Source organism: Branchiostoma lanceolatum, chromosome 15 (assembly GCF_035083965.1).
Source record: "Branchiostoma lanceolatum isolate klBraLanc5 chromosome 15, klBraLanc5.hap2, whole genome shotgun sequence".
NCBI lineage: Eukaryota > Metazoa > Chordata > Leptocardii > Amphioxiformes > Branchiostomatidae > Branchiostoma > Branchiostoma lanceolatum.
The window spans coordinates 943,867-970,365 of NC_089736.1; the positions used below are offsets into that span (position 1 = coordinate 943,867).

The 26,499-nt window shown below is 46.9% G+C and overlaps 3 protein-coding genes across 3 annotated transcripts in view; all 3 read right to left on the reverse strand.

Moving 5' to 3' along the window:
- LOC136420989 (titin-like) overlaps positions 1-26,499 on the reverse strand; it is a 158,647-nt gene that overhangs the window by 118,393 nt on the left and 13,755 nt on the right. Inside the window, exons 4-12 of the mRNA XM_066408131.1 lie at positions 6,933-7,146; positions 6,293-6,381; positions 4,521-4,636; positions 3,976-4,105; positions 3,226-3,396; positions 2,509-2,620; positions 1,714-1,891; positions 1,037-1,159; positions 287-403 (exon numbers count right to left, since the gene is read on the reverse strand). Coding sequence (XP_066264228.1) covers positions 287-403; positions 1,037-1,159; positions 1,714-1,891; positions 2,509-2,620; positions 3,226-3,396; positions 3,976-4,105; positions 4,521-4,636; positions 6,293-6,381; positions 6,933-7,146 — 1,250 coding nt within the window. The remainder of the gene's footprint in view (positions 1-286; positions 404-1,036; positions 1,160-1,713; positions 1,892-2,508; positions 2,621-3,225; positions 3,397-3,975; positions 4,106-4,520; positions 4,637-6,292; positions 6,382-6,932; positions 7,147-26,499) is intronic.
- On the reverse strand, positions 7,142-8,357 carry LOC136420721 (telokin-like). The gene is made up of 2 exons (XM_066407811.1): positions 8,160-8,357; positions 7,142-8,040 (listed from the first exon to the last, which is right to left on the reverse strand). Exons 1-2 carry the CDS (start codon positions 8,218-8,220, stop codon positions 7,508-7,510), a joined length of 594 nt encoding a protein of 197 aa, XP_066263908.1. The 5' UTR covers positions 8,221-8,357; the 3' UTR covers positions 7,142-7,507.
- Positions 8,393-24,990, reverse strand: LOC136420957 (muscle M-line assembly protein unc-89-like). The gene is made up of 5 exons (XM_066408098.1): positions 24,625-24,990; positions 23,692-24,111; positions 19,406-23,397; positions 18,917-19,112; positions 8,393-18,762 (listed from the first exon to the last, which is right to left on the reverse strand). The coding sequence occupies exons 1-5, from the start codon at positions 24,881-24,883 to the stop codon at positions 8,432-8,434; spliced, it is 15,198 nt and encodes a 5,065-aa protein (XP_066264195.1). The 5' UTR covers positions 24,884-24,990; the 3' UTR covers positions 8,393-8,431.

The window sequence follows — 26,499 nt, forward strand, 5'->3', positions numbered from 1 at the left end:
TGATAAGCAAGCCAAAATTTGCTAATTTCTCTATCAAAAATTGTCCAAAACAAGGTAGATATACGGCCTGAATGACAGATCTTGCATGTTTCACTCAAAAATAAAGTGTCCAAGGCCATTGTCAATTTTCACAGCGAATATCGCAAGTGTACACTCTTTTAGTAGTTATATAGCACTAACATTTACTCTAGGCATTGCATGAATACTGATGCTTATCGTAAACAGTTCCTTCAATGAAATCGTCATCCAGGTATTACAGCTACACATGATAACAGACGTGACGCACCTTGAGGTACCACTCCAGCTCGATCTTGGGATCTCTGATCTCGATCTCGCACTCAAATCTCGCGCGGTTATGCGGCGGGATGCGCTGGTCCTCGGGTCCGCGCAGGGGCATCACACGCTGCGGAAAACAACGGCAACAGTCAAGGTCATACAATGGTGATCTAACATAGCCGGCAGAACTTAAAGATAAGAATAGACTCCAAGCTAAGGCTGCTCAAATGATGTCCATTGAGATACATACTAACTTTACCTACTAAGTCAGAACAATAAGTATGGAAACGAATCTGAACTACGACCCCTGAAAGCCTCATTGATGTACATTTGGGACTTTGTCTACTTTGTATGACAACTATAACCCCCCCCCCCCAAAAAAAATCTTAGATTCCGCAGCAGTTCAGACTAGTCGCTTGGTCCAGTTGTCACCATTGTTACATTTCGGTGTCTGCAGACCTTTTCTAAACTGCGTACTTTTTTGAAACGGTAAAGGTTTTGTTTTGCAATGTACTAGTATATTTCTGATAAAGATGTGTTGCAAATAAAGCTCGGTAATAAAATGCGTCGGAATAACACTTGAACTAAAGAAGGTTCCCTGTCTGTATCACGAAGCTGTAAGAGTATAAGACTCCGAGAAGAAACGCCACAAGGAAATCGAATCTCTTTCATCCGAGCTGTAAGAGTCTAAGACCCTGAGAAGAAACGTCACAAGGAAAAGTGCTCTCCTTTATCAGAATAGTAAGAGTCTGAGACCCACCTCCTCCGCGTACAAACTCTTCTGCATCTCCTCGAAGGCGCGCTCGAAGTCCACCTCGGCGCCCTCCATGGGCTGCGGGGTGGGGGTGCGCGGCTGCCAGGTCTCACGGCCCTTCTTTGCAGCCTGGGAACGAGAATAACATGGGTTAGTTAATTAGCAGTGCGGGGCTGACAGGTCTGAAGACCCTTTTTAGCAGCCTTGGAACGAGAACATCACGTGTGAGCAGCGATGTTACATTGTAGTAAAGAGACACCATCCTGTCTCTTTCATAAGTTGCCATCTCAAATAAGACAATGTGACTGTCAGTTAGCAGTGCGGGGCTGCCAACGAGAATAACATGGGTTAGTTATCAGTGCTGGGCTGCCAGGTCTATCGGCCCTTCTTAGCAGCCTTAGAACGAGAACATCACGTGTGAGCAGCGATATCAAATTATAGTTAAGAGACAACATCCTGCCCCAACGACCTGATTAGTTTCTTTCAGAAGTTGCCATCTCAAATAAGACAATTGGACTTTCTGTTAGCGATTGCATATCATACATGCACATATCTGTTCCTTTGGATTAGCAGTCTCTAAGCCCCTGAAACAGATTCTTGTCTCTCAACTGAGCATATACAGTACACAAGACTCTGCGCGTTTGCAGTGTTAGACTAAAAGGAATGGGGCACAGTATCTCTACCTCCAGCTTCTTGCGTCCCTCCTCCAGCTGCGCCCTCTGCCAGATGAGATGGTGCAGCAGGCCGCGGAAGTCGTAGATCTTGAACATCCGTGCGTACTTCTCGTACTCGGACGGGTCCACGTTCTTCAGGATCTCCCAGATGTCGATGTCGGACTCCTCCTCCTTACGGAGAGAGACACTGCAGGGAGGGAAAGGAATTTGTACCACTTAAAGGACACTGTTTATTCATGTATTTCCTTAAGATCATGTACTTTCAACTGAGCCCTGAAGATTTTCCTTTTCATTTAGCATAAGCACGGTTTGTTAAATTAAAAGCATAATCTCAATGTCTTCATGTTCTTCTCTGTCTTCGAGTTCTTCTCTGACAAGGCATGACCTTCTTTAAGACGGAATCTAACAGGAGAACCAGCATCTAGACACCCGAAGTTTACATAGGAGTCATGTACGTGTGGTTTAAGAAGTGTTCAAATCGCAAACACTTATGGTTACCATTATATTCGGGTACGTACGGTTTAAGAAGTAAGGCTTAAGACGTGAATGCCAGCTTTAAGACGTATGGTTTGAGAAGTGAATGTCAGCTTTAAGACGTAAGTTCTAAGAGGTAAATGCCAGTTTTAAGACGTAAGGTTTAGGAAGTGAATGTCAGCTTTAAGACGTACGGTTTAAGAAGTGAATCCCAGATTTAAGACGTACGGTTTAAGAAGTGAATAGCAGTTTTAAGACGTACGGTTGAAGAAGCGAATGCCAGTTTTGAGACGTACGGTTTAAGAAGTGAATTCCAGTTTTAAGACGTACGGTTTGAGAAGTGAGCGCCAGTCCAGCAGCTCCTTTGGTTTCTCCTCGACGATGAGCGTCACGCCGCAGACCTCCTTGCCTCCTTCATTCTCGATGATGCACTTGTAGTTACCTGTAAGACGGTTTTTTTTTAACATCAGAGGTGTACAAGGAATACTTGGTCCAGAAACATTGCGTACACAAGGAATACTTACTTCTGACAATTCAGAAACCATTAAAGTAACGCCCAGTAGATATGTGTGCTGCGTAAAACATATCAAGATGATAATGCAGATACCGAAGCATAGATTATTTATCTCCTACTTCGGTTCCCCACACTTTGCATCCACCAAGACTGCCCCTTTTTGTACACAAGTGAGTTTCTAGGAAGCCGGTTTATGCCTTTATGCCTAATGGCAGTTTAAAAAAGGTCAAAGTTGAGCTTATGAAGATTCACTTTCAGCTGAACTTATCGTACAGTCCATGGCCAAAGTAAAGAGGCGCAACTACAATCTTCTATCTTCTTGTATATTAAACTATTCAGTTAATTGAAGAAAGTTTCGTGTGTTGGGCGGAGTATCAAATTATCAGACTAGTGCTAGCTTGCCATTGTATATATGTATTTGTGAAATGTGACGTTTTCTGTTGCGACCTGTACTGAACCCCGTGGACATATGTGTACTATAAAGGTCTCCATTCATAAATCCATTCATTCATCAAAATGGTGCAACCCCTGACCTGCATCTGAAGGCTTGGTCTCGCGGATCTCCATGACGTACTCGTCCTTCTTGGTGTCGTGGTACACGTGGATGCGGGCGCTGTCCTCGATGGACCGCCACTTGCCCTTCATCCAGCGGACGGAGGGCTTCGGCTCGCCGCCCACCTTAGCGCGGAACTGCGTGCCCGATCCTGGAAAGATCAGGATTTGTCAGTTTCGCAACTCTGAACAAACACATCCTTCCCTTACAAATCAAGTACAGCAGATTTAAGAGTCTTGATGCTACAGACAGATTTGAATACATATTAAGACGTAACAACCCCCACAATGCAAAAATAGGTAAATATATAAATGGAAGGAGAGGTCAGAGGTTTAACGCTGTTATTCGAAGGGGACAACAAGTCACGTTTGGGACCGCATTCTTCGCGCTGCAGCAGCGACACCTAGCTGCAGTGCTAAATATCACCATGTATATGTAAGTCCGATTCAAGAATACATCGGTTGCATCTTAAGTATCTTTCGATGCCGCTTTTAAAGTAGAAACTCCGCGACAACGCTATCCTAGTAACCATCTACACGGGCAGGTATTGTGATTGAGGTACCAAAGTACAATGTACCAAGAAGCATAATGTTGGCCTTTCTGTATCTGTATCTATGTAGCAAGTATAATTGCACTTTTATCTAAAAGCCTATATTTCCAGCCAGCCTTTCAGATTACAATCGTTCTGTAGAGCGAAGTGATCAGAAACCAATATATATAGCACACCCACCTTCTGGTACTGTGCGGTATTTGGGTTTCATGATGAAGAAAGGTCCCGGTCCCTTCGTCTTGGGCTTGGCCTTCTTCACGGCGTCTTCGCCGACCAACGGAACCTCCTTCTTAGGTTTGGGTTTCTTGACCTGAAAATAAGTCGTGTTGTTGTCAACCTTACAACATTTACCTTCGGGTTTCCTCTGCTGTCATATCGCGTTTTGCCACAATGTTTGAATGTATTTTCTACGGTTTTCCACAGCCCTTACAAGAAAATAATTCCCTATGGGGCCTTGAGTCAAAACATTTGTGTACGATCTCATGTTCTGCCTATGTTATGATTCCTAATTTCAGAGCGGCACACACTCGTTTTACCCATGCCAGTGCCGAATACATATGCAAATGCTCCAGATATTGCTAGGGCTAAACACCCACCCACCCCTACACGCTCATAATGTCAAGAAGGCCCTTATCTTGTCCATCGTAATTTTCTAATACGAAATAACAAGCACCTTAAGTGGGCTATACCCTTAGAAACGTAAGGCTATACCCTAAGAAACGTACCTTTGGTTTGACGAGGACAGGTTTCTCCTCGACGACTTCTTCCTTCTTGGCGACGGGCTTCTTGATCTTGGGCTTGACCACCTTGGGTGGCGGAGCCTCGAACTTCAGCTCCGGCACTGAACATAAATAACCACATTCTTCAACAAAGAGCCTACAATGTTCATATTTGAGGATCAGAGCTATATTTCTGTGATGTGTTCCCCCATTCTATCATTACGATGGTATCTTGCCATTATTTATAAAACTTCAATTTTTAGTCTATACTTTAAGAAAAAACTCCACTTTGGTCTTAAGTGCGAGAGTCTACTGGGAAAACTGTTTTGAAAGTAACATACCTAGATTGGTTTCATCGGCGCTACATTTATTTCTGTGTTGTCGTTTACATAATTTGCATGTTAATTGGGTGTCAAAGGTGAACTTTGGACGAGACCACATCTACTTTAGGGGTGGTGATCCACATGCTTGTATCTTTAATCCACTACTTTGTGTTATTAGATTTAGTGCGTGTTTCTACTGACTGTTTCTACTGCTAAAGACGGCGTTAATGTTCAAAGCTAATTGTAAACGGTTAAAAACGTGTTCAAAAGAAAGACTGAAATGTATCAGCCCTCGATGCGACGTGTATTCTACCATACCTTCACCTTTGTCAGGAACACCCCATCCCTTTAGTGTATCGTAGTCTGCGAAGTGGATCATCCTCTTTCTGCAGATCGTTGCTGTATCTTATTTATCACAATACCCTAACTGTATATCTTGATTTATCAATGCAATATCTTCTAACTACAATTCACATTTCTTTATGATATTGATGTGACTTAAAAAGTAAAGCGAATGCGTTCATGTTTATTTATAAAATAATCTTTATTCTGGCTGGACAGCCCTATAAGTCGTTGGAAGGGGGTTCAGTTGGGAGGGGGGGTAGTTTAGGGGGGGGGGTTGTAGGTTGAAGGGAGGGGGTTGGTTGGAAGAGGAAGAGTCATTTGGAAGGAGTCTTGCCGAGGTGGGTTTGGAAAGAGTCAATACCGAAAATGACATATAATGTGCACCAAGTGCTTTAACTTATATCTGAGACAAGAATCTTTTATAAAAACTGACACGTCTTTTTTCTAAAACCCTTCTAAAGTTACCTTTCTGAATGAAGTACCGTGACTTGTGTATATATTTGCGTTCACAGTGAGGTAGTGAATGCACGTGGTTTGCTGCGAATGTGTTCAACTTACTCTTGAAACGTGCACGATATATCACAAATTATCACATCAAAATGATCTTAAGTTTGCTTGCACTACATGCTTCTTCGTCGACATAATTATCTAGCATCCACGTTTAAGCATGCATTGAATTCGAGCGATCATTAAAGACAAAACGCATCTGCATGAAGACTACATAAACGTCCGTGCATTCTTGGTCTCTATCGATGGCATGATTCTCAGTAGTAGAACACAGCATAAGTGTCTTCTGTTATGTTCTGTAAGAAATCCCGCAGCGTCGGTCATACAAGCAACAGTTTCACACTTGCAAGAGACGTCCCCACAGGCTGCCGTTGTCCATGATATAAAACAGGCATTTTCTATAGTTTCTTTAGAATAAGAATAAGTTCCATGCAGGCATGTTGCCACCTCCAGAAGTTCACGTGATCAACGTCAGAATATCATGCACCAGTCACGTGCGCCGCATGCAAGAACCAGGCAACGACGATTGGTTGATTCAAACAGAACGTCGGCATCATCAAAGTCCGCGTCATAACTTGACGGCATGCCCGTTGGTGTACACACCTTCGATGATGAGCGGCGCGGAGATCTCCACCATTCCGGCCGCGTTGCGCGCGCGGCAGGTGTAGAAGCCTTCGTCGGCCAGATCAACCCTGTGGGACAGAAACATCGGTGTGATACCAAAATGCTCAGATCATGAACTTACAGTCAGCAACATCTGACCAGTACTACTATCCTGTGAGACAGAAACATCGGTGTGACACCAAAATGTTCAGATCATGAACTTACAGTCAGCAACATCTGACCAGTACTACTACCCTGCGGGACAGAAACATCGGTATGATACCAAAATGTGCAGATCATGAAGTTGCATGCAGTTAGCTACATGTGACTAGTTCCACTTAGCGACTATATAATCTATACTCAATCTATGTATGTAAAAGAATAATATGTATGATAATGGACATGATAAATAACTGAAAATTAAGCATCTCTATATCTTTGAGCGTTCTAGGATAAGCAGGTTCCGCGAAACACATATTTTAAACAAGATTTTCCCTCTAGTTGGTCAACCAGAGAAGTGTATTCCCTTAATAGTTCATCTGGGATAGCAAGTTCAGCAATCTAAGGTATGTAATATGACGTTCTAAACATGTTTATCCCGCTGGTTTGCCAACCAGAGGGGAGCACTTCCTGAGTTTACCTGGGAATAGCCAGTACAGCAACATTGTCATCGAACAGGATCCAGTGCTTGGGTCCCTCGTGAAGCTCAGCTCCGTCCTTGAACCAGGCGACCTCGATCTCCGGGGAGCCGGACACGGCGGCAACGAACCGCACGGACCCGCCCTCCATGGCCCGGATCTCGCCGTACTCTCGCGAGAACGACGGCGGGATCAGCGGGGGAGCCTCCTCTTCGGCTAAACCATGAGAGAAACATTGCCGTTAGATTTCCACACTCACTCTTATATGTAATCACCTGAAAAAAAGAGTATCAAAGAGATCATGGTGAGATGAGAATGTGTGTGTGTGTGGTGAACTTTGCAGTATGATAACTTCTCTTTCTGGCAAAATGAACTGTCTGTGAAGAAATGTGATTTATTTGTCGCGCAGTGACGGCAATGCGATGAAGTGCAAGTGCGTCCTGAAGGAGGTGACGTCATTCTTCTGGAATGGGTGGAGATGACGTCATGAATCGTCGACTGCTTGGCTTAATGATGGCTGGATGACGTCATGATGACTGGATGACGTCATGATGGCTGGGATGACGTCATGATGATGTCATACTCGACAACATCTACCTGTAGGTTGCTTTTTCTGCGTGACCTCCGGTAGATGCCCGGTGACGTGGAACCGGTGGTACAGCATCTCGTACTGCACGAACTTCTGCAGGAAGGCGCGCGCGGACAGGGTGGGCGGCTCCGTCGGCTGTTCGACCTTCGGCTCCACCGCCAGCTTGGCGTGCATGGTCTGCTCCCCTAGCGCGTTCCTCACCGTGCAGGAGTACCACCCGGCGTCGCACACGCGCGTCTCCTGTAGAACCAGCGTGCACACGCCTGGCTCGGTCACCTCCACGCGGCACCGCTCGCTCAAGGACAGGTCGGCGTCGTTGAAGTACCACGTCACTTCCGGTGCGGGGTCTCCGACAACCTTACAATCGAAGGTCGCCGATTCACCCTCAAGGACAGAACAGTTCTTCGGGACTCGGATGAAGCTAGCTGCTTCTTCCCTCGAGATTTCTACCTCTTCCTTCTTCTCCACCTTCCTGGATTTTAGTTGAGCTTTGAAGTCGACTTTTTCTTCTGTCTTGGTTTCTGGAAAAGTGGGAGAAAATCGTTACAGACATGCATCAAAACACGTGACATTAAGGTAAAAATGTTCTAGACTTATTCAATGCCAAAATATCAGAGATTAAAAAGGGCAGCATACGTACTTTGTAGTTGAAGAGTCACCATGGCCTTCGCCTGTCCAAAGGCGTTCACAATGTCCAGCATGTATTTTCCAGAATCCTTAGGCCCGGCCTTTTTCAGCCGTAAGACCACATAGTGGATATGACCGCTCGATTTTACCTCAATGTTGTACCGACTTCCAGACTTGATAACACGGTTTCCTTGATACCATGTAATCTATGGAGAAAAAAACCATAACAGGACGTAAATACAAACTGCTCCAGTCAACAAAATCACACAAAAAATCTGAAAAGTTTCAAAGTAGGAAAACTGGAGTATACAGTACCTCTGGAGTGGGGGAGGCGAATATTTTAAATGGGAATGTTACGTCTTCTCCCTCGGAAATGGTCAAAGATTTGGGTCTTTCTATGATGCTTGGGTTGACAGGTTCGGGCTCTGGTTCGGGGTCTGACGTCACTTCCTCGAACGTCACAGGTTCGAGAGGAAGAGGTTCCATTGGTTCGACTGTTACTTCCGGAACTTTCATGGGTTCAACGGTAATCATTTCCGGTTCAACCAATACAGGAGGCTCCACAACCTCGGGTTCTTGAGGAATAGGCTCCACACTCTCAGCTACTTCAGGTCTAGCTTCAATCCCTACACGACTCCCGGAGTCGACTTCCTCCACTACCACAGCCCTCTGCTGTTCATCCACGATTTCCTCAGTCACAAAACTCTGTTTAATTTCAAGCGTTTGCTGAGTGCCGAAAAATGTGGCAGTTTCCTCGGGCACTACGCCTTCAAAAGTAGCAAAGACCAGCACGCCCTGAGGTTTTTGGGGCTCGACTGAAATGACTACTTCTGGTAACCCTCCATCAACGAAGAGCACCTGTTCTGTGATCTGGGAAACGACTGACGCCAGCGTTTCCTGGAGTTCGAGCTCTTTTAAGATAGAGAAAACCATCTGAGAGGAGAGCGCGATGTCCATCTTTCTTTCCCGCGTCTCCAGTTGTTCAACATACAGAGTTATGGATCGCTCAATCCTGTTGATGTGGATTTTGTAGTTTGTTTCATACGTGACAAAATCGAGCATGATAGGCCCAAACCGTAGATCCATCCGTTTCTCTACAGTAAGATGTGAGGATTTACTCTCCTGTACTTCTATTTGTTCTTCCTGTTGTTCTTCTGGTGTTTCTACCGACTCTACAGCCTTAGGCTCGACGATGAGTTTTGCCCGCATCGTCTGTTCGCCAGAATCGTTAGAGGCTGTACAAGAGTACCAACCGGAGTCGGAGAGAACAACGTCCTGAACGTACAACAGACAAACCCCTGATGGGTTGTAGTCTACAACGTACCGGTCACCTTCAAGGGTCTTATCTCCAATGGACCATGTAAGTGTGGGGCGAGGTTCGCCCTTGACTTTGCAATAGAAAATCGCGTTCTCTCCTTCTATACCTGTCCAGTTTTTGGGAACTTTGATGAAAGCCGCTGGTTCTTTCTTTTCAACAACTGTTTCTACGACCTCGACCTTTTCTTGCTTTACGGTTTTCAACTGCTTTAGGAACTTGGGTTTTTCTTCTTTTTCCCGAGTCTCTAACTGGAGAGTCATCATGGCTTTGGCCTCTCCGTACGCATTTGACAGGCTCACAAGAAAGTTTCCTGAATCCTTTGACGCGACCTTCTTGATCATAAGAGAGGTGGTATACAACATCTCGCTTGTCTCTGTGGTGATCTTTAGTCGGCCGCTAGTTTTAAGAACGCGGTTTCCCTGGTACCAGGTAATCTGTGGTGCAGGAGACGCCATAACCTTACAGACAAACTCGACATCCTGTCCTTCTTCGACAGACATCGCTTTCGGTTTCTCGACAAAGAAGGGAGCAACGTCTTCCGGTTCTGGCTCTCCTTCTGACGTCACTTCCTCCAGATGCACCGGCTCTTCTGGAATGGATTCTAATGGTTCACTGTCGACGTCAGTCTCTTTTATTGGTTCAACTAAGACTAATTCTGGTTCAACAAGTTCTGCAGGTACCAGCGGCTCTGGTTCTGGAACAATTTGCTCCACTGGTATCTCTGCAAGTATGTCTGACTCTAACAGTGCTTCAAGAGTCCCAACGTCTTCCTGTACGGGAAGGTGCGACTCGAGCTGGACTATCTGGGGTTCTTCAGGCTGTAGTTCAACAGTAAGTTTAGCGCGCATGGACTGTTGTCCGTGATCATTGCTGACCGTGCATGTGTACCAGCCCGAGTCAGATGTGACGGTATCTTGGATGGACAACACACAAACTCCGGACGGGTTGTAGTCCACTACGTAACGTTCTCCTTCTAAATCCTGGTCATCTCTAGACCACTTCAGGGAAGGGCGTGGCTCACCGACAACCTTACAGTCGAACTCAGCCGTTTCTCCCTCCAGTGTGTCGAAGTTTTTGGGAACTTTAACAAATGAAGCAGGCTCTGCCTTTTCGTCTAGCTCTACTTCTGTCGTTTCCTCTTTGACTGTCTTCAGTTGTTTCCTAAAGTCTACTTTTTCCTCCTTCTTCACAGTTACCAGTTGGAGGGAGATCATTGCCCTAGCCTCTCCGTAATCATTGGAAGCGACCAGTAAGAGCTTTCCTGAATCCTTTGTTGCCACTTTCTTGATTTTAAGTGACGTAGTATGCACGTGACCGCTTGAGGCTGTTGTAACTTTCAAGCGGCCGCCAGATTTAAGAACGCGGTTTCCCTGATACCAGGTAATCTGTGGTGTAGGGGATGCCATAACCTTACACACAAACTCCACGTCTTGCCCTTCTTCTACAGACATCGCTTTCGGTTTCTCAACAAAGAAGGGGCCAACGTCTTCAGGTTCAGGCTCCCCTTCTGAGAAAACGTCCTCTATTTCTGAGGTTTCCTCAGGAAGCGACTCAATCACTTCACTCGACACGTCAGCCAATTCTATCGGTTCTACTGAAAGGGACTCTAGTTCGACAGGTTCTGAAGGTTCGAGGGGCTCCTCTAAAGCCAAGTCCTGAGCTGCCTCCTGAGTCTCCTGAACAACTTCTTCAACCTCCTCCTCAGCTGGCATACTCAGTTCTAGTTGGATCTTCTGTTCAAGAAATCGAGATCCTTCCGGTATTTCGCCATCAAATGTAATCTGCAGCTCTGTCTGGTTACCTACTGGCTGGAGAAGAATCGTTATTTCTGGTAAACCACCGTCTACGAACAGCACTTGTTCCACGACCTGTGTGATCAAGGAAGCTAGTATTGTTTGTATGTCAAACTCTTTTAAGATAGAAATGACCAAGTCAGACGACAGCTCAACCTCTAGTTGTTTTTCTTTCGGCTCTAAGTCCTCAACGTATACAACAAGTCGCCTGGAGATTCTGCTGATAAAAATGCGTGTTCTCTTTAGGATAGTGATGTATTCGAGCAGCAAAGTGGCAAATGTGATTTCCCTGCGTTCGACTATAGTCAAGAGGTCTTTATCTTCCCCAAGTGCTGGTTCTTCAAGTTCCGGTTCGGGCTCTATGGGTACAGGTTTAGGTTCAACGGCAAGTTTCGCGCGCATGGACTGCTCCCCATGAGGGTTGCTGACCGTACAAGTGTACCAGCCTGCGTCAGAAGGGACGGTGTCACGGATGTACAGCACACAAACTCCGGACGGGTTGTAGTCCACGGTGTAACGTTCTCCTTCAAGGTCTTGGTCATCTTTAGACCATTTTAGTGAAGGACGTGGCTCGCCGACAACCTTACAGTCAAACATAGCGGTCTCCCCTTCGAGTGTATTGCAGTTTTTTGGGACTTTGATAAACGCAGCAGATTCGGTCTTTTCGACAGGTTCAACTTCTTTCGGTTTTTCCTGCTTAACGATTTTCTTTAACTGTTTCTTGAATTCCACCCTCTCCTCCTTTTTGACACTTGAAAACTCAAAAGAAATCATAGCCCTGACCTCTCCGCAATCGTTAGAAACAGTCAGCATCAGGTTTCTTACATCCTTCGGTGCCACTTTCTTAATGATAAGTGATGTTGTATACAGCTGTCCGCTTGTATCTGTGGTAATCTTAAGTCGGCCGCTAGTTTTGAGAACGCGGTTACCTTGGTACCAGGTAATCTGTGGAGCAGGGGACGCCAAAACCTTACAGACAAACTCAACGTCTTGCCCTTCTTCTACTGACATCGCTTTGGGCTTCTCGATAAAGAAGGGAGCAACGTCTTCGGGTTCAGGTCCTTGTGAGGAGACTTCGTCCAGATCTGCCTGCTCCTCTGGGAGAGCCTCCATTATTTCAGTCGTTACGTCAGTTTCTTTCATTGGCTCAAGTAGCGCACGCTTTTCCTTAACAAGCTCTGCACCGACATACTCTTCTGGCTCTTCAACTATTAACTCTTCCGGGATTTCTTCAAGGATCTCCGACTCAGGAATAGCTTCAACAAGTTCAATGTCTTCGTCTGGGGAATAGTACAGTTTTGGTTCAATGGTTTCGGGTTCGACAGGTTTTAGATGGAGAACGAGTTTAGCCCGCATGGACTGTTCTCCATGGTCATTACTGACCGTGCATGTGTACCAACCAGCATCGCTAGGGACAGTGTCACGGATGTATAACACACAAACTCCAGACGGGTTGTAGTCCACGGTGTAACGTTCGCCTTCAAGTTCTTGGTCATCTTTAAACCACTTCAAAGTGGGACGAGGTTCGCCGAGTACTTTGCAGTCAAACATGGCAGTTTCGCCTTCCGGTGCTTCGCAGTTCTTAGGAACCTTGACGAATGCGGCAGGCTCTGCCTTCTCCTCCGGTGTAACCTGTCCACTTGTCTCTCTAGACTCGTACGGACTTATTTTCTCTTGTTTGACGGTCTTCAGTTGTTTCCTAAAGTCTACTGTTTTCTCCTTTTTCACAGTGACGAGCTCAAGAGAAATCATGGCTCTGGCCTCTCCGAGGTTGTTTGATATAACCAAAAGGAGATTTCCTGAATCCTTCGGCGCCACTTTCTTAATCTTAAGACATGTGATATACAGCTGTCCACTTGTTTCTGTGGTAATCTTTAGTCGGCCGCTAGTTTTAAGAACGCGGTTTCCCTGGTACCAGGTAATCTGTGGTGTAGGGGATGCCATGACCTTACAGACAAACTCTACGTCTTGCCCCTCTTCCACAGACATCGCTTTGGGCTTCTCAAAGAAGAAAGGAGCAACGTCTTCAGGTTCAGGTTCTCCTTCTGAGGAAACATCTTCCAGATCTACAGGTTCTTCCGGAAGAGATTCAATCGTTTCACTTGTCACGTCGGCAAATTCTGTCTGCTCCACTGACGCTGATTCCTGTTCAACCAGTTCCGGTTCCTCCAAGGGTTCAGGTTCTTCAGCTGCAACCTCTTCTAGGATTTCCTCAGGTACAGCTGCCTCCAGTGGCTCTTCCACGACCTCCCTGACTTCCTCCTCTGACTGAAGTTGGATTTGTAGTTGTATTGGTTGTTGAAGAACTCGGTATTCTTCACGCATTTCACCGTCAAATGTAAGCTGTAGCTCTGTCTGGTTACCTACAGGCTGGAGGAGAATGGTGATTTCTGGTAAACCACCGTCAATGAACAAAACTTGTTCCACTACCTGTGTGATCAAAGAGGCCAGCATTGACTCAATGTCAAATTCCCTCAGGATGGAAAGTACCAAGTCAGACGACAGTTCAACCTCTAGTTGTTTTTCCCTTGGCTCTAATTCCTCGAAGTACACCACAAGCCGTCTGGAGATCCTGCTCACGAAGATACGCGTCCTCCTGAGGATAGTGATATACTCCAGCATCAAGGTGGCAAATGTGATTTCCCTGCGTTCAGTAATAGTTATTAGTTCTTGCTCATCTTTAAGTTTGGCAGCTTCTTCTTTTGGTTCAGGTTCTTTGAGTATCGGTTCCACGGCAAGTTTCGCGCGCATGGCCTGTTCCCCATGAGGGTTGCTGACCGTGCATGCGTACCAGCCTGCATCAGTAGGGACGGTGTCGCGAATGTACAACACACAAACTCCGGACGGGTTGTAGTCCACGGTGTAACGCTCTCCTTCTAGCTCTTGGTCTTCCTTAAACCACTTCAAGGAAGGACGTGGTCCGCCGACTACTTTGCAGTCAAACACGGCGGTTTCTCCTTCGACCGTACTGCAATTCTTCGGAACCTTTACAAATGCAGCGGGCTCGGTCTTTTTAACGGGTTCTATTTCTTTAGGCTTTTCTTGCTTGACGGTTTTTAGCTTTTTCTTAAATTCTACCTTTTCCTTCTTTTCCACCGTTTTAAACTCCAGAGACATCATTGCTCTGGCCTCTCCGTAGTCATTGGACACAGTAAGCAATAAGTTTCCTGAATCCTTCGGCGCTACCTTCTTAATCTTTAGATATGTGGTATACAACTGGCCACTAGTTTCTGTTGTGATTTTCAGTCGGCCACCAGATTTAAGAACGCGATTGCCTTGGTACCAGGTAATCTGGGGTGCAGGAGAAGCCATGACCTTACAGACAAACTCAACATCTTGACCTTCTTCTACTGATATCGCTTTGGGTTTCTCGATAAAGAAGGGAGCAACGTCTTCAGGTTCAGCTCCTTGTGAGGAGACTTCTTCCAGATCTACCTGCTCCTCCGGGAGAGCTTCCATTATTTCACTGGTTACGTCAGTTTCTCTCATTGGTTCGAGTGAGGCACATTTTTGTTTGACAAGCTCTGCACCTACATACTCTTCTGGCTCTTCAACGATCAACTCTTCCGGGATTTCTTCAATTATCTCTGACTCAGAAATCCCTTCGACAGTTTCAATTTCTTCGTCTGGGGAATAGAACCCGTTTGCTTGGATCATCGTAGGCTCCTCGGGCTTCAAGTCAAGCGTAAGTTTAGCGCGCATAGATTGTTCACCATGAGGGTTGCTGACCGTGCAAGTGTACCAGCCTGCATCTGTAGGGACGGTGTCGCGGACGTACAACACACAAACCCCGGACGGGTTGTAGTCCACGGTGTAGCGTTCTCCTTCAAGGTCTTGGTCATTTTTAGACCATTTTAGGGAAGGACGTGGATCACCGACAATCTTACAGTCAAACATAGCGGTCTCCCCTTCGGGTGCTTCGCAGTTCTTTGGAACCTTGACGAAACTAGCAGGCTCTGCCTTCTCGGTTGACTTCACCTCTACTTTTTCCTCTTTGACATCCTCCGTTAATTTTTCTTGCTTGACAATTTGTTTCGTCGTTTCCTGTTTGACTGCTTTAAGTTGTTTTCTAAAGTCCACTTTTTCTTCCTGCACGGTGACCACTTCAAGAGAAAGCATTGCTCTGGCTTCCCCGAACTCATTTGATACTACCAGCAATAGGTTGCCTGAATCCTTTGGAGCTATCTTTTTAATCATAAGACATGTTGTATACAACTGCCCACTAGTTTCTGTGGCAATCTTAAGTCGGCCGCTAGTTTTGAGAACCCGGTTTCCCTGGTACCAGGTTATCTGTGGTGTAGGGGATGCCATGACCTTACAGACAAACTCCACGTCTTGCCCTTCTTCTACAGACATAGCCTTGGGCTTCTCGATAAAGAAGGGAGCAACGTCTTCCGGCTCGGGTCCTTGGGAGGAGACTTCGTCTAGGTCAACAGGTTCTTCTGGAAGCGCCTCCATCATTTCACTGGAAACATCAGCCCATTCCATGGCTTTAACCATGGCTGCCTTAAGTTTAACACGTTCGGCAGATTCAAATTCCTCTGGCTCCTCGACAACTAAGTCCTCTGGGATTTCTTCAAGTATCTCTGCCTCCGACATGCCTTCGACTATTTCTGTGACTATGTTATCTGACGGAATCGGCTCTACTTGAAGGGTTTTAGGTTCCACTTCTACTGGTTTCAGGATAAGATTCAGTTTAGCGCGCATGAACTGGTCCCCATGAGGATTACTGACCGTGCATGTGTACCAGCCTGCATCTGTAGGGACGGTGTCGCGGACGTACAACACACAAACTCCGGACGCGTTGTAGTCCACGGTGTAACGCTCGCCTTCCAGCTCTTGGTCATCTTTAAACCACTTCACAGAAGGACGTGGCTCGCCGACAACCTTACAGTCGAACATGCCAGTTTCTCCCTCCGGTATTTCGTAGTTCTTAGGAACCTTGACGAAAGCAACAGGCTCTGCCTTCTCGTCTGGTTTTACCTCTGCTTTTTCTTCTTCGATCTCTTCCTTTGTTGATTCCTGCTTGACTAACTTTTCCTGTTTGGCTGTCTTGAGTTGTTTTCTGAAGTCCACCTTTTCCTCTTTTGTCACTGTTACCAGCTGAAGAGTCATCATAGCTCTGGCCTCTCCAAGCTCATTTGATATTACCAATAACAGATTACCTGAATCTTTGGGCGCTACCTTCTTAATGATAAGCGATGTGATATATAACTGGCCACTAGTTTCTGTAGTAATTGTTAGTCGACCACCAGATTTGAGAACCCGGTTTCCCTGGTACCAGGTAATCTGAGGTGTCGGAGAAGCCATGACCTTACAGACAAACTCCACGTCTTGCCCTTCCTCTACAGACATCGCTTTGGGTTTCTCAAAGAAGAAAGGCGCGACGTCTTCGGGTTCAGGTCCTTGTGAGAGTACTTCGTCTAAGTCTACCTGTTCTTCTGGCAGAGACTCGATGGTTTCAGTGGACACGTCGGCCAATTCTATCGGTTCAACCGAAGCTGAGCTTTGCCTGACTTGTTCGGCAGATCCAAGTGGCTGTGGCTCTTCTATGAACAAGTCTTCTGGTATTTTCTCAAATATAGCAGCCTCAGATAGGCCTTCGCGTACTTCTCTGACTGTCTCCTTCGAGATAAAAGGAAGTTCTAGTTTGCCAGTTTTTGGTTCCACTTCTACAGGTTTCAAATCAAGGGTAAGTTTAGCGTGCATGGACTGTGTACCACAGGGATTGCTGACCGTGCATGTGTACCAGCCAGCATCAGATGGGACGGTGTCGCGGATGTACAACACACAAACTCCGGACGGGTTGTAGTCCACGGTGTATCGCTCTCCTTCTAAATCCTGGTCATCTTTAAACCATTTCACAGAAGGGCGAGGATCGCCGACAATCTTGCAGTCGAACATGGCGTTTTCACCTTCCGGTGCGTTGTAGTTTTTAGGGACTTTCATAAATGAAGCAGGGTCCCCTTTTTCACCTGGCTTTACTTCTAACATTTCTTCTATGACTTCCTGCTTTGGCTGTTCGTCTTGAACAATCTGTTCTTCTGCTTTCTCTTCTTTGACTTCCTCCTTAGGCTTTTCCTGTTTGACAACCTGTTTTACCTTTTCCTGTTTAGCCGTCTTAAGTTGTTTTCTGAAGTCGACTATTTCCTCTTTTTTCACAGTAACCAACTGAAGAGAAATCATAGCCCTGGCCTCTCCGTAGTCATTTGCAATTACTAGTAACAGGTTGCCTGAATCCTTGGGCGCCACCTTCTTAATCACAAGAGTCGTTGTGTGTACCTGCCCGCTTGATTCTATGGTAATCTTAAGTCGGCCGCTAGATTTAAGAACCCGGTTACCCTGGTACCAGGTAATCTGTGGAGTAGGAGACGCCATGACCTTACAGACAAACTCCACGTCTTGCCCTTCTTCTACAGACATCGCTTTGGGTTTCTCGATAAAGAAGGGAGCGACGTCTTCTGGTTCAGGCCCTTCTGAGGACACCTCGTCTAGGTCTACAGGTTTCTCCGGGAGTGACTCGATAGTTTCGCTCGTTACGTCTGCTAATTCTATGGGCTGGACTACTGCTGACTCTTGTTCAACGGGCTCAGAAGGTTCGACGGGTTCTGGCTTCTCTACCACTGCCTCGTTTGAGACTTCTTCAGGTGCGACTGCCAGTGTCTCTTCGACAGCTTCTTCAGCTACCTCCATTGACGGAAGACGAAGCTGTATCTTTAAGATTCCGCGGTGGGTTTCTTCAGAAATCGCACCTTCGAATGTCATCTGTAGCTGAGTCTGTGTCCGGAAGGGCTTAAGGATGATGGTTATTTCTGGAAGTCCGTTCTCAATGAAAAGTATTTGTTCTGCAATCTGCATTATGACAGAGATTAGATACACCTCAAGTTTGAACTCCTTAAAAATTGACATTAAGGTCTTTTGGGTCAGTTCTAACATCTTAAGATGTTTTTCCTTGACAGGTGACCCTTCAAAGTGAACAGACACTTTCTTCTGAAGTTTGCTAATGTAAATTGTGATCTTTCTTTTGATGATAAAGCGCTCCAGCATTATTGGCTGAAACTTTATCTTCCGCACTACCCTTTGTTCCATCTCGCGAGGAACCTCTGGGGTTGATTCTTCCTCCACAGGTTTAAGTTCAACGGTTAGTTTAGAGCGCATTGTCTGCTCGCCAAGTTCATTGGACACGGTGACCGAATACCAGCCCGAGTCAGACGTTGTCGCATCCTGAATGTACAAAACGCAAACGCCTGACGGATTATAGTCTACGACGTACCGTTCTCCCTTTAGCTCTTGGTCATCTTTGTACCATTTAAGCGAGGGTCGAGGCTCCCCACTGACTTTACAGTCAAACATGCCGTTCTCTCCCTCTACTACTGTACAATTCTTGGGCACTTTAATAAAGGCTGCGGGCTGCTGCTTGGCTTTGGCTACTGGTTCCTGCTCCGCCTTCTGTTTTACTGTTTTTAACGGGACTTTATAGTCTAGTTTCTCCTCAACTACTGGCTCTGTAAAACAAAGGCACAAAATAATTAGTTATCAGGACTTAAGAAAGAAACTTTGAAATTACGACAAAAAAAGACGTCCATGTAAAAGATGGCAGAGCAGTCTGATAGGAATCTGCATCCATGTAATACAATGGGCAATGAAGATCAAACTCACTTTGTACTTGTAGGGAAATCATGGCTTTGGCTTCCCCTGCTTCGTTTCTAACTTCGAGAACATACTTTCCGGAATCCTTCGCTGCAGACTGCTGTATGCAAAGAGTGATCACATACAGATTTTCGTTCCCGTTCGTTGTTGTTACTGTGAGGCGGCCGCCTGGTTTCACTTGTCGGTTTCCGTGATACCATTTTATCTGTGAAGAACGTCGGAACAATGCATGAAGCATACATCAACTGAGGATTGAAAATCATTGTAAAAGACTGGAGAAAGATCAGTATCTAAGTAATCGCAAGGCAAGGTCTCCATTCCTCTAGACGGAGCTCTCGCTGCGCCTTCCCTGCGACCTGTATTGAATTTGTGTAACCATTGACCATGCAACAGAGTAGAAAGGTTCGTTGAGCGCTCTTTCAAATTTCAGGTCGCAGTGAGAGCGCAGCGAGGTCGCCGGCCTAGTGGGATGGGGATGTAACTTATGGTAGACAATACCTGTGGTTCTGGCGATGCCACCACCTCGCACAAAAACTCTGCACTCTGGCCTTCGTCGACCGTCAATGGCTTTGGCTTGACCGTAAAATATGGTGGGATCATCTCGACTTCGGACTCGACCCGGCGCCGCGTCTCCTGTTCTACTGTTGTAGATTCACGCGTGGCGAACATGGACTGTAGGAACTGCGCTCCCTCGCGCAGTGCTCCCTCAAACGTCACCGTCATTCTAGCGCCACCTGCCGACACAGGCTGGAGAAGCACGCTCACCTCAGGTAACCCCTCCTCTATGAACAGCACCTGTTCGGCGACTTGCGTAATCATGGCTGATATCATGTCGTCGATATCAAACTCTTTCAGTATTGCAAAAACAACGTCGGATGACAGCGGGATTTCGAGCCGCTTCTCTTTCGTGGGCAGCTCGTCCACGTAAACTGTGACCGTTTTCTCCACTTTGCTGATTCTGATTTTCGTTTCGCGGAGAATCGTGGTGTGCTCGACCATGACTGGTTTGAAGTGCACGCGCCTCTTCTTCGTCTTCGGAACCTCCTCCTCGTGGTAGAACCTCTGCAGGAACTCGGATCCAGCAGGGATGTCACCTTCGTAGGTCACCATTAATTGAACGTTCCGCGCTCCGAAAGGTTGTAGGAGGACATTGACCTCAGGAAGACCCCCATCTACTAACAGTGTCTGTTCCACACAGTGAGTGATGATAGAGGCAAGGCCGTCCTCGACTTTGAATTCCTGCAGAATGCCCTTGACGGTTTCCGCGGACAGCGGTACTTCCATCTGCCGGGCTACGGGCGGAAGTTTCTCCACGTGCATCGTGACTGTCCTGCTGGCTTTGTGGACAGAAATGGTCGTCTCTCCGGGAATGAAGGTTTCCTCGAGAACCACAGGATGGAACCGCACCTTCTTCTCCTTCCTTCGCGGCTGGGCGGTGGACTTTAAGTGGATTGTTATCTCTGGAGAAGTCTTCATCTCCGGATCTGCCTCTAGAACCTGCGCAATCGCGTCGGAAACCGCAGAACAGATCTCATCTGGTTCACCTTCTGCCGACAGCCTAGCGCCAACAGTTTCAGGTTCCACCAGGAATATTTTGAAGCTCTTTGACTTCTGCCCTGGCCGAAGGATTGTTATTTTTTTCGTTTGCCTGTTCACCCGTACAGTGAGCAGTTGAACATTTTCATCAACTTCTTCTCTCTCAAGTTTCTGCGCTTCTTCCTGGGTTATGCTACTCACTAATCTTACTGGTGTCGGTTTCAAATGGAAGGTGACTTCGGACGTGTTCGGGTCCCTCGCAACTGCCTGCGTGAACGTCTGTGCCACAGCTTCCGCAATCTCGGGTCTCTCCCCAAAAGCAAGAAGCCTTTCGATGATGTTTTCTGCGTTCACGTTTTCACCGATTTTAACCCAGTGTTCCTGTCCACCTCTCAGGACTATTAACGTGTTAACTCTTCTATTGACTTTGATGGTTGTCTCCTGCTGCTGAGTTATCTCCATGGGAGATACTTGCAGACGGAGTCGGAGAGGTTCTCTCTGTCGCCTCTCCGCTCCCCGCACCTTCAGCTTTAAGTTAAACTTAACCTTCTTGGCGCTAGGGTCTTTAGCGACAGCTTTGTCGTACGTCTGGGCTATAGCTGCAGCCACCTCGTCTCTCTCTCCCGCAGCGATCAGTATGGTCCTGATTACTTCAGAAGAGAGCTCTCCCTGTATCGGGAAGGTTTTCTCGGTCCCGTTCTTCACTAGAGTCATGACATTAGTCTGCCGATTGACGGTGATCACGGCCGTTAGCTCTGAGACTGTCTCGGCTGGGGACGGTGCGAGCTCCAAGCGCAGAGGCTTTAACGACGCACCGGCTGTCTGCTGGGCACGCGGCTTTATGTTAAAAACTATTTCAGTTGCCTTCGTCTGACTGGAAACAATTTTAGAGAAGGTTTGAGAAACAGCTGAAGCTACCTCTGCTCTCTCGCCAGCGGCTAACAGGGCCTTTCTAATGTTCTCAGCAGTTAGTTCTCCTTGGACTGTGATCCGCTGTTCTTGTCCATTTCTTGTGATTATCACCAGTTTGGTCTCCCTGTTAACCTTAACTGTGGCTTCAACTGCCGGAGTTGGTTGGATGAATTCGCGCTGAACTTCCGTCTGCGCCGGTTTATGTTTGAGATGGAACGTAATCTCCGTTTCAGCGGCACCGGTGGCTACAGCTCTAGCGTAGGTCTCAAGAACGGCTTCCGTAAGATCCCTCCTCTCGCCGACGGCTCTCAGCGCGTTTTCCACATTCTCAGGCGTGAAGTCTCCTTGCACCTGTAGGATCCGTTCCTGTCCGTTGTGGAAGATCATCACCATCCCAGTTGGTCTGTTGACTCTGATGGTCAGAGCAGCCTCTTCCGTTGGTGAAGGACGTCGGATAGTCGAGTCCGAGACAACGCCTCCTTCTGATACAACCTGAGGTTTCAGACGTATGGTGATCTCCTCCGTGCTTGTGTCCGCCATCAGGGTCTTTGCAGCCACCTGAGCGATGGACAGCGCGACTTCGGGTCGCTCCCCTGCAGCCTCGAGTGCACGCTGGATGGTTTCTGTACTTAACTCAGCGTTGACGTTGATAATCTTCGGTGCACGAGACTGGCGGAACACCGTGATTGTTCTCGCTTTTCTGTTCAGTGTGATGGAGGCCGTCTGTTCGGTCACCGTTTCCTGTAGATGTTCGGCGTCCGTTTCCAGCCGAACCGGGCCGACTCGTTGTTCCTCGGCTCTTGTTGGCTGAACTCGTTGTTCGTCGGTTTTTGTCGGGCGGCCAGCTGGCTGCGCGTGGAGACGGATGGAAATCTCCTCGGGTCTATCCGCTCCGTAGTCCGGAGACAAAACTCTCACGACTACCTGCGCAATGCCGGCCGCGACTTCGCGCCGTTCGCCGATAGCAAGGAAGGTTTTAATCACACCTTCCATGCTGACGTCTGAGTCTAGCTTTACCTGTTCCGACTCTCCATTCTGTCGGATTATGGTCACGATTCTTGTTAGTCGATTTACCTTAACGATAGATGGAGGTTCTTGTAAAGGCTTCTCCTTCTTTGCCTTAGCAGTTGGGAGGATCTCTGGATGCTCGTCAGGAATGATCTGCACTTCGGAATCAAGCCTTTCTTCGTCGCCTTCTTCAGTGAAAAAGCGGAGAACTCCCGGTCTTGTGCGAAGTTCTGTGCTGGTGAACGCCCTAACGATGGACTGTCCTACTGCAGAAGCGACCTCATGCGGCGCTCCTGCTGCCTGCAGCTGTGTGATTACGTCCTCTGCAGTCAGTTTCCCGTCGATTTTCATCACCTGAGTCTCCCGTCCTTCCCTGTGTATTTTCAGGATATTTTCCTCCCTGTGGATTTCAAAGCTTTCAGGGGTTTCACCCTCCTGTTTGGGCTCGACATGAATTCGTATTCTCTTACCTGGCTCGCCTATGCGGAGTCCAACTTTAACTTCTTTGGTTTCTCCGCTGCCGACAACATGTACTTCTTCTTCCTGGGTTCTAGCTTCTTCGATTTGCAAGGGTACAACAGCGTCAAAGGGTGGCGATTTTGGCTCCTCGCCATCACCCTCATAGCCACTATCGGACACTATAGATGAGCGTCTCAGCACTCCTTCTAGCAGCCCTACGTGTAGCTGTTCCTTCTCTAACTGATGCTGTAACTCTCCTGGAGCGAAGTGCACCCTAGCATGAGAGGATGGTGATTCCTCTCCCTCCTCCGATTTCTTTTCCTTGACCAATATTCCGGAGAGAACGTCTTCTTGAATTTTTACCTGAGGCTCCTCCAACGCTTTTGGTTCTTCTGGAGCAACCTCGACTACTTTTTCCTCGAAAGAGACTTCATCCCCTACACCGTCTACTTTTGTTTCTTTCTCTGTGATCAAGTCAGCTGTTTCTGCCATAAGGATCTCTTGGGCAACGACTTTTTCGTCTGCGACTGGCATTTCAAAAATTGGCGAGGCTGGTTCCTCTGTTTGCTGGGTAACTAGAGTGAGAACCAAAAACCCATTTGGTATCATAATATGTATAATAGAAAGATCACAGAAAATCAAACTATTTAAGTACTGCCACTTCCTGATAGATGACATAAATTATACAAGGCACAAAAGAATAGTAAAGTGAAGCAAGTCTGCGATTATACACATGAGCACACGAGAGAATATGCTTACTAGACTTTATTCATTTAGCTACATATATTTCTGTTCTGTTTAGAGATAGATAAAGCATGGATTTGATGGTTGTACTGCTGTGGTGCTCGCGCTGTGGAAGTGTAACTAACCTCGATCTACTATGAGATCGGCGTAGCACATGGCCTGCCCGGCTTCGTTAACCGCCCGGCAGATATACTCCTCCTCATCCTCCGGGCGCACGTTAGGGATGACCAGGCTGCTGCTCCCGTCGTTACTGTACTCGATGGTGAACCGTCCTCCCGGCTCGATCTCGACATCGTCCTTGTACCAGATGAGCTGCGGCTTGGGTCGCCCCTCCGCCCGCCGGGTGAAGCGCGCCGTCCCGCCGACTTCCACCCGCACAATCTCGTCGATGATGTCGCCGACGAACTTGGGCGGTTTGGAGTCGGCGGTTTCGTCTTTCTCCTCCGCCGGAGCCTCGGACTCGGGAGGGAACTCCACGATCATCTCTCTCTGGGAGATCCTCTTCTGCTCGAGTTTGGTCTTGAGCTTCTCTCCGCGGCTTTCCTCTGGTTGTGGAGGAGAGAAACGTTTGAGAAACTTTTTCCTCAGACGGAAACAGTGGTAGAGAAGACGACTTCAGCGTGCAGCATGCATTGCCTGGCACTCCGCATTCACAGCCATGAACAACAAGCTTTGACGCGCTGCACATGCGGCAACTTGGCAAAAGGCTGAATATCTCCTTCTAAGTTATAAAAGTATATGCTATTCAATACAATGCATGCATTTGTGCTACAATGGTACACCAGCTGTTTGCAATTCAATGCTGTGCGCGCATGCATCTTCCCATCCCTACAAGGATCGGTGCAAGAAAACCTGTCATAGTTACTCAATGTAATAAGTACCCTTAATGCTTTGACTGAAAGTTTCTGTATACAGACAAGCCATTCAGTTAAACAAGGGAGTTATACATGGGTAGCTATTGCCATGATATTTTAGCAAGCAAGCAATATCTTTAAACAAAAGTTATAAACTAACAATAAACAACACAACAAGGAGGCAAGCAGCACGTAGACATTTACCTGAGAAGAAGATGTCGGCCGTACAGAAGGCGCTTCCGGCTGAGTTCATGGCCGTGCAGGTGTACTCCGCCTCGTCCTGTTCTGTGACGTCATGAATGGTCAGTGACGTCAGACCCGCGTCAGAGAGCTCTATGGAGTAGTGGTCACTGGGCTCGATTTTGGCGCCGTTTTTGAACCAGGACACTTCCGGTGTAGGATTTCCCGTCACCCTACACTGGAACAGGGCGGGTTCTCCTGGAACGACTATGAAATCTTCCATGGTTTGGAGGAACGCAGGAGGGGTTGGACCTTCTTCATCTTCCACCGGACCCTCCTCTGCTGACAGGAAGTCTTCAGGAACCGGGCTCTCTACTGATGCACCAGAAAATGTCCTGTCCTTGTCGTGGGGAAACTCGACTAGAGGCGACTTGGCTCGTTTTAAGTCTAACCCCTCGTCTACTTTCAACTCTGTAAGGGTTTCGCTGTGCTCAGCAGCATCGGTTATGTCTCTGCTAGGGGTCGCTGTTACCTTCTTCTCTTCAACTTTGACTTGTTCTACTTTGCTTTCTACTGTTTCCCCGTTAATCTGAACGGCTGCCTGGCGAAGCTGGTCGACAATGGAAGTGTCCTCTGTTACTGTTACGGGTTCCTCTTCTATAGTGGGAATGTCTCTAGGTTCCTCTACAGCCGGAGCTTCCTCTACAACTTCCGGTTCGTCTAGAGTACAGGAGTGGCTTGTTACAACTACATTCAAGACCCCCAAGCCATACTGGAGTCAACAATTGCTACATTATCGTATAAATAGACATCAGGTGCAAACAGCATGCCAAGCCAAAGAGAATGCAGTATTTCGTCATAATTGATAAAAGCAAGGTAAAGTAAAGCAAGAAATACATTTATTAGAAAAACAAAAACAAATCAGTCTTGAAAGTAGAAAATAACACTGCACTGGTACTGGCAAGCTATCACATACATTTCTATAAACAGACTACAAACTCTGTATAATCATTCCTTTACATCTGGTGTTAGTACATGTCACAAGTCGTCGTACCAATCTGTTGAACTACGTTAAAGATGAAAGTATTATTTGTTAGTATGCGAATTTTTTACTTACTAGAAATAAAATGAGGTACCAGTCTTATTAAACGTTGATAAAGTACAAATACATAGGAGCTGCCTGCACATGTTGGTATGCATTAATACTGCCATGGTCCATGCACAACTATCTATCCACAGTCCTCTTCAAATCCATGTTTGTTAGTATGGCCTACGGTTAGTCCACGTCACACTGCTGAAATGTCTCTACCTTCCACCATCAGTTTGGCGCAGCATGACTGCTCCCCGTGTTGGTTGGACACGACGCACTTGTACCACCCGGCGTCCTCTACCGTGATGCTGTCTATGTGGAGCACACACATCCCTGAGTCCGTCATCCCAACTCTAAATCTCTCATCCTCGGGAAGAGGCACATCATTGCGGTACCACGTCAGGTTGGGTTGTGGTTCTCCGATATATTTACATTCAAACTTTCCCGGCTTGCCCTCAAGGACGAAGAGGTTTTTCGGCACTTTGACGAAAGCGGCGGGGATTTCCTGAGGTAATTCCGGTTCCGGTGGCTTCTCCTCGACTTTCTTAGTCTTTAGTTTGGCCCTGAAGTCCTGTACTTCCTCCTTCTTTGGCCCTGTAGGTAAGTAAGGCAGCCATTGGTAAATAATTGTGTACACTACCGTGTTATTTAAATGGTTTAAAACACATACTGTTTATAGTTAACACCACCAAATGGAGTAGGAAAGGTCTAAATGTAGATTTGGAATCGAGCAATGTTTCCATGTATCATGTACATTCTCTTCCAATATGTATTATCTTCATAATGTTTACGGGGTTCAAGCAAAGTGA

What these genes read in the sequence shown, in the direction of transcription:
- LOC136420721 (XM_066407811.1), bottom strand. Translation starts at nt 8,220, where the DNA reads ATGCTGGACATTGTGAACGCCTTTGGACAGGCGAAGGCCATGGTGACT. An exon ending in GGTGACTCTTCAACTACAAA is followed by an intron (nt 8,041 to 8,159) that starts GTACGTATGCTG and finishes CCACTTTTCCAG; the next exon opens with AAACCAAGACAGAAGAAAAA.
- LOC136420957 (XM_066408098.1), bottom strand. Translation starts at nt 24,883, where the DNA reads ATGGAAGATTTCATAGTCGTTCCAGGAGAACCCGCCCTGTTCCAGTGT. An exon ending in TGGCATCGCCAGAACCACAG is followed by an intron (nt 19,113 to 19,405) that starts GTATTGTCTACC and finishes CGTTCTTCACAG; the next exon opens with ATAAAATGGTATCACGGAAA. An exon ending in GATTTCCCTACAAGTACAAA is followed by an intron (nt 18,763 to 18,916) that starts GTGAGTTTGATC and finishes TTTGTTTTACAG; the next exon opens with AGCCAGTAGTTGAGGAGAAA.